Below are 13,229 nucleotides of genomic sequence, written 5' to 3' on the forward strand. Positions count from 1 at the left end.
ACAAGCAAAAGGAAATGTGCAAAGACAGTAAGAAGGCCTGTCAGGAGGAGAAGATGGACGGGAGAGGGAAGGAGATTGTGAAACGTCCTCCTTTCACGAGCCCAAGCGGAGACAGGCTCCAGCCTCTAGTCTGGGCTGCCTGCAGGCAGGGAGAGGATTGAGATCATGTCACTAGCGCCGAAGGAACGCCAGGGTGAGGAGAAAGCGCGGGACTCCCAGCCAGTGCTGCTACGGGACTATGGGACAGAGGGCGCAGGGGCAGCAGCCAAGAAAGGCTGTAGAGGTCCGGCTCCCTCCCAGCCTGAGGGAGCGAGTCCCCCCTCCCCCCCAGAGCCCCTCATGTGTCCTGCATTCTCCCAAGGCTAGAAGAGGACCACCCAGGCAGGACCTAAGCTGAGCCCAGGGGCAGGGAGCAGGGGCTGCAGAGTTGGCCCATCCCTGCTCCCAGTGAATTCCTTTGGCCTGGCACCTCATCTGCTCGGCTTAGTTGCCTTTCCCAGCCCTTTTGTTCCCAGCACGGGCACCGAGGGAGGAGGCCTCTCGGAGAGAAGATTCTTTGGGGAGTTCCTGGGTGGGGGACCAAACCTCACATCCTGGTTCCCTCCCCACCCACTGTGACAAGATGGGGCTCTTCAAGGGGACAAACGGGGTCCCAATTCCAGCACTAGAGGTGCCCTCACCTAGAGAGCAATTCACATTGGCTCCATGGGGAAAAGTACCTGGACTCTGACAGAAGAGCCTGAGGTTAGATGGAAGGCAGAGCTTCTGGGAGGGAAGATTTGTCTATACAGCCTGGGTGGAGAAAGGAGAGCCTTATATGTCTCCTCCCTCCCCACCCACTGCATAAACATGGGACTCCTGCCCAGGGAAGGAAGGTGGGAGAGCAGTATGGTAGTGGGAGAAGCAGTTCTCTTTCCTCTACTCCACCCTTCCCCCATTCTCTCTCTCTGTGTCTCTCTCTCTTTCTTTCTGTCTCTCTGTCTTTTTCTCTGTCTCTCCACCTCTCTTTCTTTCTGTCTTTCTCTCTCTGTCTCTCTTTCTCTGTCTCTGTCTCTGTCTCTGTCTCTCTCTCTCTCTCTCCCTCTCTCTCACTCTCTCTCCCTCTCTTTCTCTCTCTCCCCCCTCTCTCCCTCTCTCTCTCTCTCTCCCTCTCTCTCTCTCCCTCTCTCTCTCTCTCTCCCTCTCTCTCTCTCTCTCTGTCTTTCTCTCTGTCTCTCTCTGTCTTTCTGTCTCTCCACCTCTCTTTCTTTCTGTCTTTCTCTCTCTGTCTCTCTTTCTCTGTCTCTCCCTGTCTCTTTCTGTCTCTGTCTCTGTCTCTGTCTCTCTCTCTTCCTCTGTCTCTCTCTCTGTCTCTTTCTTTCTCTCTGTCTCTCTCCCTCTGTCTCTCTCTCTGCCTCTCTCTCTCTCTCTCCCTTCCTCTCAGTCTGTGTGTGTATCTGTCTGTCTGTCTCTCACATACACATACACAGAGTCTTCTGGTCTCTATGAACTAATGCAGCTGTGACCACTACAGAAGGTAGACTTGAAAAAGATCTTAGGTAGAACTTTCCAGAAGGTAGAAAGTAAAACTAATCAAACAATCCTGGGTTCAAATAGATACTTCCCAGCTGTGTGACCCTGGGTGAGTCACTTGACCCCCATTGCCTAGCCCTTACCACTCTTCTGCCTTGGAACCAGTACACAGTATTGACTCCAAGACGGAAGGTGAAGGGTAAAAACAAAAATAGATAACTAGATGACATCGACTGCGTCTTGTCCTCATATTCCTCCTGGCAGAGAGACTGAAGAAAACACTGTCTTGCCCTGAGACAATTGTTGTTATTGTGGCGTTGTTTGAGTCTATTTGGCTCTTCATGACCAGATTTTCTTGGCAGAGATACAGAAATTATGCCCTTTCCTTCTCCAACTCATTTTACAGATGAAGAAACTGAGGCAAACAGGGTTAAGTGACTTGCCCAGGATTGCACAGCCAGGAAGAGTCTGAGGCCACCTTTGAGTTCAGGTCTTACTGACTCTGGGTCTAACACTATCCACTAAGCCCACTCGCTGCCCCTGAGACAGGTGGGGGGCTCATTTGAGCTCTAGAGGACTAACGGTCCATGAGTAAAAGGTTGGGGCCGGCAGAGGAGGGATCCCCGTGTTGGATAGACCCTCTCCAGCAAGCACAGAAGCTCCCGGGCTTGAGAACAACAAGCAGGAAAGAGGAGCCAAGCAAGGAGCCAGGAAGAGGGACAGGGCTGGTCCCAGGAGCCCAGAGGATACCACTGGAGACATCTTCACAGCTTCCTCTCCATGGGAACCGGCGCAACCCCAGTCCTGGGCTACATAGCAGAGGAGCTCCAGAAGCAAGAAGAAACCGTGTGGCCCCAGGGAGCGTCCAGTCTGATGAGAGGCGGGACACGGGCAGAGCCCAGCCTAGAGTCAAGAACAGAGTATAACCGGAAGGTTGGGGTGCTCTGGGCACCCCCAGCCCCCCTCAGATGTCACTGGACATTATGGGCTCCCCGCTCTGATTTGGTTTCCAGGAGCTCCCACGGGAACCTGGAAGGAGAATGGGTGAAGGACAAAGCTTGGAAGGCTCAGGTCTGCGATGGCAGGGGTCTCTGGTCCCAGACCCAAGGGGGGCCTGTTCAGGGCCCAGAAGGGAGGAAGCCCCCGCGGGCAATCCCCCAGGCCTGAGGACAAAGCTTCAGTTTGTTCCTGACGCCCTCGACTCAGCCCTGGTCCCCACTCGGCCGCCATCCCAGTCTGTCCATTGCTCCTTGGGATAATGCTGGATGAAGAGGAAGGAGGGCTTGGTGCCGGCATCATTCCAAAGCATGGAGAGCGTGCGTGCTCCCCTCGGGGGCTCAGGAGGGGGCACTTTGTATCCTAGCTGCTGGCCCTCGTGTTTCCTCCCCCCTGCTAGCCAGGATGAATCAGGGGCCTCCTTTGATTCGTCTTTGGATGCTCCCCCATAATATGGGCTGACATTTTTTTGTTTTCAGTCCTGACCTTCCATCTTAGAATCAATACCATGTATTGGTCCCAAGGTCCCAGAGTTAAGTGACTTACTCAGGTTCACGACGCTAGGAAGTGTCTGAGGCCACGTTTGAATCCAGGACTCCCTCCTCCAGGCCTCTCTCTCAGTCTGCTGAGCTACCCAACGGCTCCCAGCTTACCATCTATTTGCTCAAGGGGACAGCGAGGTGGCTCAGTGGGTAGAGCGCCAACCTGGAGTGTGAGAGGTCCCGGGTGCCTATGTGGTCTCAGACACTTCCTAGCTCGTTGCCTAGCCCTTGCTGCTTTTCTGTCTCCGTGGTGTTACTAAGACAGAAAGGAAGAGCTAAAAAGAGAGAAAGACATCAACCTGGCCTTGGTGGTGTCTGGTTTGAGACTGTAGCGGGGTCACAGTCGAGTTCAGGCAGACGTTCTTGTTCACAATAACTCCACATTTACTTTAGACAATCAATAAATATTTATTTTAATTGATAATTATCATGTTTAGTAAGTATCTACCACTAAAAAAAGAGATCGTCTGAGCCCAAGGAGCCCCCATCGTAATGGGGAAACATCACAAGAGAATGCAGGCAGGAAATGACTGAGAAGGAAGGCACCCCAGCTAGGAGGGGCTGAAAGGCTTCCTGTAGAAGGTGGGAGTTAGCCAGCAGGCGGACGAGGAGGGAGGGCAGCCAGAGACCATGCCCAGGGCTCAGAGATGGAGCATCTCCTCCGTGGTACAGCAGGAGGACGTGGTATATTGGGCTGAACTGCGACGAGGGAGCAGGAAGGGTGGGTTTCGCCTTTGAATCCTGGGGAAGGACGGTCCAATGGCGTCATTTCTTCCAAATCCTGGTGCCGTCAAAGCCCCTCATTGGTTTGGTGCCCGGCTCGGGGCCAGGACAACGGGCACAGAGCGCAGAGTCAGAAATACTTGGCTAAGATGCTGGGAAAAGAAAGCTCAGAGAATTAAAGTTGATGGTTGGCGATGACTGAACTGAAAAATCAACCCATTGTGTTTACTGTTGTCCAAAGGAATGAGAACATGGCGGAAGATCGCTGTGTGGCAGATGGCAGTGGCCAGGACACCACTAATGGTATCGCGGCTGGTTTGTGCCTTGTAGGTTCATAAGTGAGTGCAGATGTGTCTCATGCCAGAGCTTGGGGGAGGTCTTGTGTGTGAGTCTGCCCATTCTCTGTATTCTTCCTATCAATAAATGAGGTGCTTTAAAAAGAAGAAGACTAGAGACATGGGAGAGGAAGAGCTTATGGCTGTCAGATGGGAGCCTCTGCAGCTGGTCCTGGGTCATGGGGATCCAGTAAGGGGATGAGGGGATCAAATGTGAGCTTCAGGAAAAATCCCTTTGATGGGATGGAGTGGAGTGGAAGAGACTTGAGGAAGGCCAGGCAGAAAGGGATGAGACCTGCACAAGAGTGGTGGCAGTATGAAAGGAGGAAAAGGGTCATATTCAAGGCCTTGGAAACAGCCCAACTAGGTGGGGGATGAGGAGTAGTGAGGCGTTGAGGAAAGCCCTAGGAACTTACTGAGCCTTAAAGTTTATAAAGCGCTCTGTATGTGTCATTTTCATTTGAGTCTTACAACAAACCTGTGGGTTGGTACCATTTTACAGATGAGGAAACTGAGGTGGAGAGAAAATAAGCACCTTGCACATGACTTCATGACTAATAAATGTCAGATCTGAGAACAGAGCCCTGGCTGGAGAGCAACAGATTCCTAGAATGCAAAGATGAATAAAATGTAGTTTGTGACTTCACCCTGGCTAGTAGGGAAGATAAAATGTGAAGCCAACAAGTGATAGTACAAAATAGAAAATGGCAAGTGCTTAGGAAGCATACCCAAGGAGAAACATCTGGCTCCTTCTCCAGACCTTTAGCGCCTGCAAATGCTCCAGATGAGGAAGAGCCTTTATCCCCCTCCACATCCACTCCAACCCCCCAACCCCCTGCGGGCAGCTAACCTCCTTTGATACGATGGGCAATACAACATGCCTCAGTGGCTTCCGAGGTCTGTTCCTCTCTTTTCTTCAGCCTCTTCCCTCTTTCACTCCAAACCTGCTCAGGAAAGCTTCCCCTCATTAATACTACTCATCAGCTCTTTCCTCTGCATCTCTTCTGTCTCCGTGATGTCTTCTCTTATTTGGAGAATATTTATTCTCAGATTTCGAGCTGGAAGAGACTTTGGTCCCCCTAGTTGAATCTCCTCATTTTGAAATGAGGAAACTGAGGCTGGGGGAAATGACACGAACTATCCAAGGTCACAGAAGTAGGTGGGGACAGAATGGAACCTCAAAGCCAGGTCTGCTCGCTCTGAATCCCAAGCTCCTTCCCTTGGGACACGAGTCCTTCCTAACCTGCACTAGACGAGACATCGCTGTGTACCCAGATTGTTTAGAAGCCCTGGAAGCGGGCTCCAGAAGGAAAGAGAAGCAAGCCAAACGCCAAATCCCTCCAAGAAACTGTTGTTCCTGCTCCGAAATGCCAGCCAACACCTCCCTCCCTCTTGGGACATGGAATCCCTTCCCCTCCACACTCCTCCCAGCCCGGATCCTTTGCCATTTGCAGATACAGTCAGAAGTGGGGCTTAAATGAGTTTTCCCTATATTAAGGAGGGGGAAACTTCCAGACAGACCCAGAAATACCAAGTGCTGAGTTCTGGGCCAGAGAATCTTTTCCCAAGATCTTCCCTCCGCCAGCCTTACAGCCTGGTTCGTGCTGCCCAACATCCAGCTCTGAAGGAGGGCATGGGGCTGTCATCGCTGCTCAGGAGGAGCAATCAGCCGGCGCCAAGGGAAGGAATCTTCCTGAGGAAAGGGTGTGGTCCCCATCCCAGATAGTAAACAGGATACCAACCAGGTCAAGCCAGAGTTCAACAGCAACTGAATAATAATAGTCCACATTTATATGGTTGTTGGGTTTTTTAAAGCCTGGCTTGTGATACCATGGATGGAGGGAGCTCCAAGAGATGAACTTCCCTATCCTGTTACAAACAGAGAGTCATCTAGGGCACAGAGAGGTTAGGTGATTTGTCCAGGGTCACATAGCCCCAGGATCGTGAGAGGTAGGACTTGAGTGCAGGTCTTCCTTAACTATCACTCACTAGCCACTATCCTGCTTTACCCCTTATCTAAGCTTTAAGGTCTATGAAACCTTTTTTGGAGCAACCTAGGAGAGCAGTTAAGGGAATGAGGTGTTGTTTATTTAAACCCTTACTTTCTATACTCTTAAGACAGAAAGACAAGGACTAGACAGACAGGGTAAGTGACTTGGCCAGGGTTACCTGGCCAGGAAGTCTCTGAGGTAGGATTTGAATTCATGTCTTTCTGATCTCAGGACCAGCAACATCTTATCTGCCATACTTCCTCCTCTTGTAGGTTTATTTATTGGATAAATGACTGAAATGAACTGTTGGGATAAAAGTTTCCATTCCATCACTGACCACTGCACTTCCAGCCTGGGCAAGATAGAGAGACCCAGTCTAGGGAAGACAAAAGAAGGTGAGGGAAATGAGGGGGAGGGGGGACAAGGTAAGGGGAAAGAGGAGAGGGAAAAGGGAAGAAGGAAGAGGGAAAAGGAAGAGAAAAAGGAAAAGAAATGATCCCCACCCAAGTCTGTGAAGAAAATCCTTAGCCCTCAAACAGACTATATCCACTTGACCTCAACTCCACCCCTGTAAATACTACCCACCCCCCAGCCACACCATGGCAGTTCCATTGTCACTAGTCCCTAGAAGCCCCCATCAGTGGTGCCTCATGACAGCAATATGTCCCTCTCTCTCCCAGAATCACATAGCTGCTCAAATGTAGGAACCAGAATTGAAGGGCTATATTGGAGGCAGAAAAAGGAGTTTACAATGGTCCAAGGCCAGGGAAGTCAGCACCAAATCAGAGAGATTTCTGCTATCAAGAGGAACAACAGGCCTGAGGAGACGTGATTCTCTCTCCTCTAGATGAGCTTCTCTTGCAATAACAGCACAATGGCCATGGCTCCTCATTGTTGTCCTTTGTATAGTTGTCTAGCTTAGAGGACCACAGGCAACCCTTCTCTTAGTCTCAGAGATCCATGGAGAATTATAGAGACCTTGCACTGAGAGGCAGCCAGCCTAAATTATCCCATCCCAACCCTTTTCATATCTCCAGAAAGCCATGTCTAAATGCCAACTTCTAGGGCAAACACTTACAGGAGGCAGCAGGGTACATGGGTTCAAATATGTCTTTTGATGCTTACCAACCTCGACCTTAGCCCGGTGACTTAACCTCTCTGATTTCACTTGACTTCTCCATAAATGAGATGGGCTGGATTGGATGCCCCTGGAGCCCCTTTGGCCTGTAGATCAATGATTCTATGGCCCCAGAGCCCCTCTGGACTGTAGATCAATGATTCTATGGCCCTGGAGCCCCTCTGGACTGTAGATCAATGATTCTACGGCCCCGGAGCCCCTTTGGCCTATAGATCAATGATTCTATGGCCCCGGAGCCCCTATGGCCTGTAGATCGATGATTCGATGCCCCTGGAGCCCCTTTGGCCTGTAGATCGATGAATCTATGGCCCCGGAGCCCCTTTGGCCTATAGATCTTTGATTCTATGGCTCCGGAGCCCCTTTGGCATGTAGGTAGATGATTCCATGGCCCCGGAGCCCCTTTAGCCTGTAGATCTTTGATTCTATGGCCCCAGAGCCCCTTTGGCCTGTAGGTCGATGATTCTATGGCCCTGGAGCCCCTTTGGCCTATAGGTCGAGATTCGATGGCCCTGGAGTCCCTTTGGCCTGTAGATCGAGATTCGATGGCCCCGGAGCCCCCTTGGCCTGTAGGTGGATGATTCTATGGCCCTGGAGCCCCTTGATTCTATGGCCAGAGCCCCTTTGGTATGTAGGTCGATGATTCGATGGCCCCAGAGTCCCCTTGGCCTGTAGATCTTTGATTCTATGGCTCTGGAACCCCTTTGGCCTATAGATCTTTGATTCTATGGCCCTGGAGCCCCTCTGGCCTGTAGATCTTTGATTCAATGGCCCCGGAGCCCCCTTGGCCTGTAGGTGGATGATTCTATGGCCCTGGAGCCCCTTTGGCCTGTAGGTCGATGATTGGATGGCCCTGGAGCCCCTTTGGCCTCTAGATTGATGATTCTATGGCCCTGGAGCCCCTTTGGCCTGTAGGTCGATGATTGGATGGCCCCGGAGCCCCTTTGGCCTGTAGGTCGATGATTCTATGGCCCTGGAGCCCCCTTGGCCTGTAGATCTTTGATTCTATGGCCCTGGAGCCCCTTTGGCCTGTAGGTCGATGATTGGATGGCCCCGGAGCCCCTTTGGCCTCTAGATTGATGATTCTATGGCCCTGGAGCCCCTTTGGCCTGTAGGTCGATGATTGGATGGCCCTGGAGCCCCTTTGGCCTGTAGGTCGATGATTCTATGGCCCCGGAGCCCCCTTGGCCTGTAGATCTTTGATTCTATGGCCCTGGAGCCCCCTTGGCCTGTAGATCCTTGATTCTATGGCCCCGGAGCCCCCTTGGCCTGTAGGTGGATGATTCTATGGCCCCGGAGCCCCCTTGGCCTGTAGATCCTTGATTCTATGGCCCCGGAGCCCCCTTGGCCTGTAGGTGGATGATTCTATGGCCCTGGAGCCCCCTTGGCCTGTAGATCTTTGATTCTATGGCCCCAGAGCCCCTTTGGCCTGTAGATCCTTGATTCTATGGCCCCAGAGCCCCTTTGGCCTGTAGGTGGATGATTCTATGGCCCCGGAGCCCCCTTGGCCTGTAGGTGGATGATTCTATGGTCCCGGAGCCCCCTTGGCCTGTAGGTGGATGATTCTATGGCCCCGGAGCCCCCTTGGCCTGTAGATCTTTGATTCTATGGCCCCAGAGCCCCCTTGGCCTGTAGGTGGATGATTCTATGGTCCCGGAGCCCCCTTGGCCTGTAGATCTTTGATTCTATGGCCCCGGAGCCCCCTTGGCCTCTAGATCTTTGATTCTATGGCCCTGGCCAGCTCTCCAGGAGCCAGGAGACTGCTTCATGAGCAATGCTCAGCCAAGGACCTTGGACACTATACAGTGACAACCCCTTCACGTGGCACGTGGCAGCTGGTCGTCACATACTGGGGAGATATCCGAGGACTGCAAGGCACAATACAAATGTATTCTTTAGTAATACAAGCATAAGGCAAAAGGAGTCTGCTAGCTCTGTCCCCAGTCATCAGGGAAATGGCGGATGTGAAGAGAAGGACTTTCACTGTTGCAGAAGGGGGGGGGGGGGCAGAACCTTGCAAATGTTGGAGAATAATGGGGTGCGGGCTCGGCGTCCAGCCACTGAGTCTGGGGGCAGAGGCCTCAAAGGGCTTCAGCTTCCAACGTGAAGAAGAATAATGAGCCACATGTTTATGTAACTCTGAGATTCACTAATCGGTCAATTAATATTTATGAAGCACCTGCCATGTGTGAGTAACTGTGCTCCGTCCTAGGGATACAAGTACAAAGAAAGGCCAGGAGGCCAGATGTGCTTCAGAGGAAGGGAAGAAAAGAAAGTATTTATTAAACGCTTACTATGTGCCAGACGCTTAACAATTATTATCTTATTTGATCTTCTCAACAACTCTGGGAGATGGATGCTATTATTATTATTATTCCCATTTACAGCTAGAGCAACTGAGGCATAAAGAGGTTTAAGTGACTTACCTGGGAATAAATAGTAGTTGCTGAGGTCAGATTTGAACTCAGTTCTTCCTGATTCCATGAGCAGGGCTCTCCTTACTGGGCCACCCGGCTCCCTAGGGGGAGAAATGAGTTATGGACCTTAGCAAGTCATGCCAGCTCCATCACCTAAATTAGAGATGCCGGGGACGAGGTCGCTCTCTCTGTAACTCACAAATCACAAATCGTTTCAGCCTTACATTTTACCCTCTTTTGCTTTTGCCTCTTGAAAGCCAAATCCATCTCAAGAACGAAGAAAGGGTTGTCCACGCTTAGGCCAAGAGCTTCAGGGGCCACGCAAGTGCCCCAGGAACTAGAGCAGCTGTGCCGGTCCCCCTTCGCATCCTCTGCTCTGCTTAGCTTGTGTTCACATTTGTTTGGCCGCCACCTCGTAGTTGGGAAGGAGGAAGGTGGGACGTCAGAAGAAGAACAACCAGGGGGTCGGGGGACGTAGGGAGACCACATCATGGGAAGATCATTGGAGGAGTCCAGGGATGTGGAACGTGAAGAAGAGAAGATTTCGGGGCAACAATTGCCGTCTTTAGCTATATGACAGGAATAAATCCTGTTTGGCCTCAGGGAGCAAAACGAAATAGAAGTTGCAACGGCAGATTTCAGCTGGATATGGGGGCAGCTTCCTAACTATGGGAGATGTCCAACATGCCAAGATTGCCTCAGCTGATTCCCCATCCCCAGAGACAGTACAGACGGTTATTATTCAAGGAAGCATTAGATGATGGAAGCTCTAAGGTCCCCTTGTGCTTGTCAAATTGAATTAAGAGATAAGGGCACGGGGTAGCTAGAGTGCCAGTGCCTGGAGTATGAAGGTCCTGGGTTCAAATATGGCCTTGGACACTTTCTAACTGTGTGTCACTTAACTCCCATTGCCTAGCCCTTAGTGTTCCATCTATCTGTCACTAAGACAGAAAAGAAGGGTAAGAAAGACAGAGACAGAGAGATTTGGAGCCAGGGGACCTGAGTTCAAGTCTCAGATCTATTTGTGAATTATGATCTAAGGCAGCTCTCACATCCTCTTTGGACCTCTTTTTTCCTTACCTTGGAATCAGAGCTCCCCACACCTCAATTCCAGACTCCTGCCCTCTTACCACCCATTCTCTGACTCTGATAGGTGCAGTCCTTGGAGCAGCGGAACCAGCTGCTACAAACCCGATGGAGTTTCCTGCAGGAGCAAGAATCCACCTGCTTTGACTTCAGCCATTTGTATGAGGAGTACCTGAACCGCCTGCAGCAGGAGCTGAAAACAGTGAGCCAGGAGAGAAGTCAGCTTGAAGTTAACTTGACGCAGATGCTGGAGAAGGTGGAAGAATATAAGATCAAGTAAGTCTCTTAGCTGGGACCTCAGTTAGTGTGACTCTTCCTGAGGACAATATCAATTGGGAGAGAAATTATTTTTTTCACCCACTTATGCAAGTTGAAACAGGCTGAGCCTATTCTGCTTCCACCCAGGTCCCCAGACATCTTATTCTGGACTCTAATTTTCCCCAGAAGCTCTTCTTGTTACCATGATAAGGAAGGCAAGGCAATAAAGATGTAGGACAAAATGGCGGCAGCTTTTGGCAATAATCCTTGCAAGAGTGCCAGCCTTTCTTCCCACTCTGATTCTGTTTGTAGCCTTTTTTCATAGCAGCAAAGCTAGTTCATGCTTCTTCATAAACTAGTCTTTATATAAAGAGTTGACTGTTGATAGGAGGGAGAATACCTCTCAGTGACTGAACGGTGCAGTCCTGGGAACTCTAGAAGTCTGGATGGCTTCCTCTGTTTCCCCATAAAACACTTCCTTCATTTCCTCAAATCCTAGTATGAAATGGCCCAAGACTATGATCCCACCCAGTCTGCCCCCACTGTCAAGAACCTCATCCTGCAGTCTAACTCAGTACTTCTAGGGTGCCACTTTTCCCCAACATCCAACTTTACTACCCTCAAAGATGCCACCAACCACCCCCAGATCCAGAATGAATGGAAACCAATACAGAGTGGCTCCAGAGCAAAGACCAGGGAGATTCCATTTCGTGTAGGCCGGTCACCTAGTCTGGGGGTTCATTGGAGGATTTCTCTGTAAGTTTCCACCTAAATTCCATTCGGCCTTTATCTGAATTCTGTTAGGCTTGTTGCCTAGTTTCTTTTCAGCTTACTCATTTCTCATTTTGAGATTTCTCATTTGGCCTCTCCCTGATTTTCTTTCAGTTGCCTATCTCTCTTGGGCCTGCTGCCTAATTCCATTACTTTCTCCCAAACTAGATGTCTAAGATCCCTTCCTATCCTAAAAACAAACTATGTGACTGATTTCTATTTGTTCTGATACCGAATCTCCATTAGATTCCCTTCCTGATCCTACTCGGTCCTAGGCATGCTGTCTATGGCTTCCTGACTGGTTTGGGCTAATTTCTCTCAGAGTGAGCATTCAAGGGCCAAGAACTGTGCTTCCAAACTGGGCTCCATTAGTAACCAAGAGAAAGAAGAGGAAAGGGATAGATAAATGAGCTGAGAGAGAAATTCCAAGGGCCCCCAAAGAGAAGTGCTCACGTTGACGTAGGTAAGCATGGAGAGTATTGTGTATCTCCCAGACACCCCCTCCCCCCAGGTTGCTACCTGTGTTGGAGGGGGTGCCTGGGTGACTTTGGGCTGAATTCCAAGGCAGAGAAAACAGGGAAGGGCTAATCCTTATTTACACAAAACTGATGAGATCAGCCCTTGCTCATGACAAGCAGATAGGTTAGGGGGAAAGGGGAGATTTGGGGGGAGGAGGAGTTGGAAGATGGAACAAGACAGAAAATTGAATTAAAGACATTTTATGGAGCTGGAAAGAGATGGAAGAAGGAAGAGCAAGAGGACAGGGTCACCCAAATTGGGCTTTCACGCCAGGCAGGAATAGTCTCCATGGAATGTAGAATTATAGAAAATCAGAATTGCTAGTGGCCTATGTAGGGTAATGCTCTCACATCCCATTACCTTCTGAGCCATCCCCACATAATTCTAAGATGACTTAGCAAGTGGTCTAATAGACAGCCCATGGGGCAGCAGGAGAGACCCCTGTGACAGGGGTACATCCTCGCAGGTGAACATAATAACTCCAAAAGCCATACACCGACCCTTTCTTCAGCGTTTGCCCCTGGCCTGGTATACAAGACTTTCCCCCCTTCTATCCCCTAAAGAGCTCAACATCCTTGACAATGAGCCTTCTCTCCCAGCCTCACTCCATCACAATTGTCCTCTGCTCACCCCTTCTCAGAAAAAGCACTGGCCAAAAGTGCAGTCAGCAAAGATATTACATCCAAATGAGGAACGGCTTGCTAGAGGAATAGAAATAGCTGCCTGGTTTCTACTGAAATTTCCTGCCTATTTTTAAATTGAATTTGGCTTTTAATTATCAAACATTCATTCCCCCCCCCTCCCTTTCTACCTTCACTGAGATAAAAAGGAGGAAACAAAGCCCTTGGATCAAAGTATGTCGAGGAAGCCATCACGTTTGTCCATGTCGGCCATATCCGTGACTCTTCTGTTAGAGAAGAGCTGGGGGTAGCAGAACCTTGGAC

General features: G+C 50.4%; 1 protein-coding gene across 1 annotated transcript in view; it reads left to right on the plus strand.

The window, feature by feature from the left end:
- The window catches only part of KRT80 (keratin 80), a 34,647-nt gene that overhangs the window by 3,976 nt on the left and 17,442 nt on the right, over positions 1-13,229 (plus strand). Inside the window, exon 2 of the mRNA XM_056798181.1 lies at positions 10,805-11,013. Coding sequence (XP_056654159.1) covers positions 10,805-11,013 — 209 coding nt within the window. The remainder of the gene's footprint in view (positions 1-10,804; positions 11,014-13,229) is intronic.

This window comes from Monodelphis domestica, chromosome 5, assembly GCF_027887165.1.
Source record: "Monodelphis domestica isolate mMonDom1 chromosome 5, mMonDom1.pri, whole genome shotgun sequence".
Lineage (NCBI taxonomy): Eukaryota > Metazoa > Chordata > Mammalia > Didelphimorphia > Didelphidae > Monodelphis > Monodelphis domestica.